This window comes from Egretta garzetta, unplaced genomic scaffold (assembly GCF_000687185.1).
Source record: "Egretta garzetta isolate BGI_Z169 unplaced genomic scaffold, ASM68718v1 scaffold353, whole genome shotgun sequence".
In the NCBI taxonomy this organism is placed as follows: domain Eukaryota; kingdom Metazoa; phylum Chordata; class Aves; order Pelecaniformes; family Ardeidae; genus Egretta; species Egretta garzetta.
This window is the reverse complement of record NW_009259307.1, coordinates 1,916,460-1,920,080: the sequence shown is the minus strand read 5'-3', so window position 1 is coordinate 1,920,080 and position 3,621 is coordinate 1,916,460. Positions and strand designations below refer to the sequence as shown.

General features: G+C 38.0%; 1 protein-coding gene across 1 annotated transcript in view; it reads left to right on the top strand.

Moving 5' to 3' along the window:
• The first annotated feature begins 2,978 nt into the window (after positions 1–2,978).
• The window catches only part of GDA (guanine deaminase), a 17,404-nt gene continuing 16,761 nt past the window's right edge, over positions 2,979–3,621 (top strand). Inside the window, exon 1 of the mRNA XM_035891718.1 lies at positions 2,979–3,150. Coding sequence (XP_035747611.1) covers positions 2,989–3,150 — 162 coding nt within the window. The 5' untranslated portion in view covers positions 2,979–2,988. The remainder of the gene's footprint in view (positions 3,151–3,621) is intronic.

The window sequence follows — 3,621 nt, the reverse complement described above, 5'->3', positions numbered from 1 at the left end:
GCTATATTCCTCTTTAGAAGGAGGGAACTGCTGCTTCATATGAAGTATTAATGGACTACAATATTCTTGCAATTTTTGCTAGTGTGTTATTTATTTCTATGGTATATGGTGTGATTTTAATAGCGGTTTTTTCTGACTAAAAAAATTAAAACATTTGCTCTTTAAATAATGTAAATTGTATAAGCCATATATATGCATTTAAAAGACTAGGAACCCAGAAACTTCTTGTCTACAGTTTTAGTTAGCAGCCTTTGCTTATTTTTCTCTATAGAAAAACCAGAAATGCAAAAGGTGATGTCATGCACATAACATAAGGGCATGCGAATAACTGATAAACAGTGCTCTTTTGGTCCTCTTGATCTTTCTCCTAGATTCCTTCCTGTTACCTTTTAACAACTATTTGATCTTGCCTTTACATGTTTTTTTAATTGCTGTCTTAGAAACTGCTGTCAGGAGGGTGATACAGGCCCTCAGTGTGGGAATTTTCACAGGAGCAGAAGGATGCCGATAGCAGTCAGGTTACTCCCTTTAACTTAGAGGAACGAGCTCTTATACCAAGGGAGTTAGAAGACCATGAGCTGGTTTCTGGCAGAAACTGTAGTTAGGCAAGAATTTCTGAAACCCCAGGACAGACAGCCTTTGACCGGGAGAGGCAGTAGGGACCTCTACTGTCAAGTAGGGGTTTTTTTAAATAAACAAAGGCCTTGGGCGTGCTTTTAGTCTGTATTGCAAACCAAAAAGATTATTTGCATTTTTCCCCTTGATTTCTTTTCTCTTCCTAGGCACTTAAATAAAATAAAGAAACCCCATCATTAATGAGACAAGCAGAAAATTAGAAAATACTTAGCTCAGTGCCATTCAGTCCTATGCAAAGCAAATAATTTGACCCCTCTGTTTTTGAGTACTGTAATTGCATTCCCGTAAGGCTGTTGCACACATCCACAACGAATGACTGTACTGCTAGCACGGTGGTACGTTACAGGGATGCCAGCGGACACTGAAGTCTGTGCAGCTCTGCCCATGTATTACTTGAAAATGAATTGATTATTTTCTTACAAGTTACAAAGTGGGTGCGGTTATTCACTGGATGGTGAGTAGGTATTTCAAAATCACACCTGGTAGTCAGGAAGACCAAGTATTTCAATGCAAACCTATGACCTTTGTAGTAAATGTGTGAAATCTGTTCTAAGGTAAGACTCATTTTGCCTTCTTGTAAAGCTGATGTGCAATACAGGTTTAAATTATTTAACTATGCTTTTTTTCTTTCAGATTGTGTTTTTGGAACAAACTGATCAGCAAGAGCAACTGGCTAAGAAGTGGGGGTTCAAGCCATCTGACATAAGAGAACTGAGTAACCAGTATGTGTTTTGTTTAGATTAATTTCAGCAAATGCAGTTTATTCTCTGAGTGAAGTAATGCTAGTCTCTGTGAATACATTTTGGTAGGGAGCACATTAAATCCAATCTCATGGGCAATACTCCCTTTCAGCTCTAGGAGAGCTTTTAACCCAAGAGCTGCCTGTGTCCTGCATGGGACTTGGAGGGTAGCCGGTGCTTTTGGCATTCCTTGGTTTGGGACTGCAGCCATGGCTGAATTGTGCTGGATGATTTACACTGCGCAGAACAAAATGCCATATTTAGCTTTCATACATGACCTCTTCTGTGCTTACAGAAGTAAATGACATTCTTTCTTGAGATTACATTTTATATCCATTTATTTAGCAGCGGGCTGTGCCTAACTAGCTCGAAACTCTGGACTTAGTAAATGTAGGTAACACTAAACTGCAGATATAAAACTCAATTGCTTGGGCTTTGACACACTTTCTAATAAAAACTAATAAAATTAGAAGATTTAAACCTCCTAAACACAGAGCCTTGGATTTCTAACTGTATTGCAGCTAGAGCGTTGCTTTTTTTCTTCAGCCAGTGAAATCCCCCACCTTTCTAGCAAAGTGAAATGGTTTTGGATTGCACCTACTATGCTTTGCATGTAGCAGCACAACTGTAAACGACTTAAAGGCTTAAAAACTAGAACTGTAGCATCGTTTTAGTGTTCAGTTGTTAAAAAAAAATAATCTGTGTGCTTTGTTGAAAGGCTAATCATACAGAAAATATGAGTCATCAGATGTTTTCTTCACTTGAAATAGCCTGAGGAAAATGGAAGATGCTGGGAATACGGATCAGATTGAGAAAGATCCTTCAGCATTTCTAGCATGCGGCAAAACAGGAAGAAGGGGAACTACAAAGAGATAAAATCACTGTTCAGTCAGTAGTCAGGGAGAAAGGGAGTGAGAGAAATTTGATACTGTACGGAGTTCCAGCACAAAACAAAATAGTTACAGCAACTTCCTGGTAATGTTGATATATTCATTCCTGTTATTGCATGAACACTACATGACAACAAACAGTACTCCTGTTCCATTGTAAATATGCCTTCCATGTCAAGACACTGAGCAGAGATTTTTTTTCGCCAGCATCTGCATTTGTAGACACAATGGCTGTTCTTCCATTAAACCTTGAAGTTCATTGATTGAACATATAGATATATAGATACATATATAATGTAGAGGGAAACTGGGATATAGAAAGTTACAGTTTTGTTAATATAATAGTCTGGCAGCTAGAGGCATTCCAAATATATCCATATTAGGAAACCAAGACTGCCCAAATCTCTTTTTCAGGTGGATTCTATGGTGGATTAATTTCAGTTATTGTGAAGTCAATTTGGCTTTAATTGTTGGTATTTAGTCTGGGTAAATAATAAAGATAATTGGATTAATCATACTGTTTTTCTCATAGCTGTACATAAGTCTGTGTAAAAGTTATTGTTCAACTGCTTCATACTGTTAAAGGAGCATGGGCAGAGGTACAGTAGGACTTGATAGGCTGATGCTAAAAGAGGAAGGTTAATCTGTACTTGCCGTTTACTCTGGTGGATTTTGCTCAAACATACTGTTTAAAGCAAAACTACTTACCTTTTTTTTTTTTCATGCCAGGAATGGTTGATACACACATTCACGCCCCTCAGTATTCATTTACTGGTACAAGAGTAGATCTACCTCTTTTGCAGTGGTTGACTACCTACACATTCCCAACAGAAGCCAAATACAAAGACAGTGATTTTGCAGAAGAAGTGTACACCAGAGTTGTTGTAAGTACTGCGTTGTTTACTTACTTGATGACATCCATGTTAGTGAAATACATGTGTGTTTTCAGAAGGTCAGCAGAAATAGTAGAGCATCTTTTAACGTCATGAAAACCAGATAGAACCAACAGTATAGCCACCGTTCTAATTGCCAGCCAAGATTGTCCCTTACTCGTTCCAGTCTTGTTCTGTTGTTGCTGATAAGACAGTTCATTTAATCACATGGTTAACAATGAACTTGTTTATCATCTTTCCTGATATCTGAGTACAATGACAAACATTTAAGAGTACTCTCAGGGCTGGTATAGCCAGGAGGTGCTGAGAACCTCAATGCAGAAGTAACCAGGCATGATAAAAAAAAATTCAGAGGATATTTCCTTTTCCACACAAAAAGTCTCTGTTATGAAATTGTCTTCTGCAAAGACTACGTTGAAGAGAAGATGCTTCTCACAGACAACAAATCTGGGGTGTTTTGGA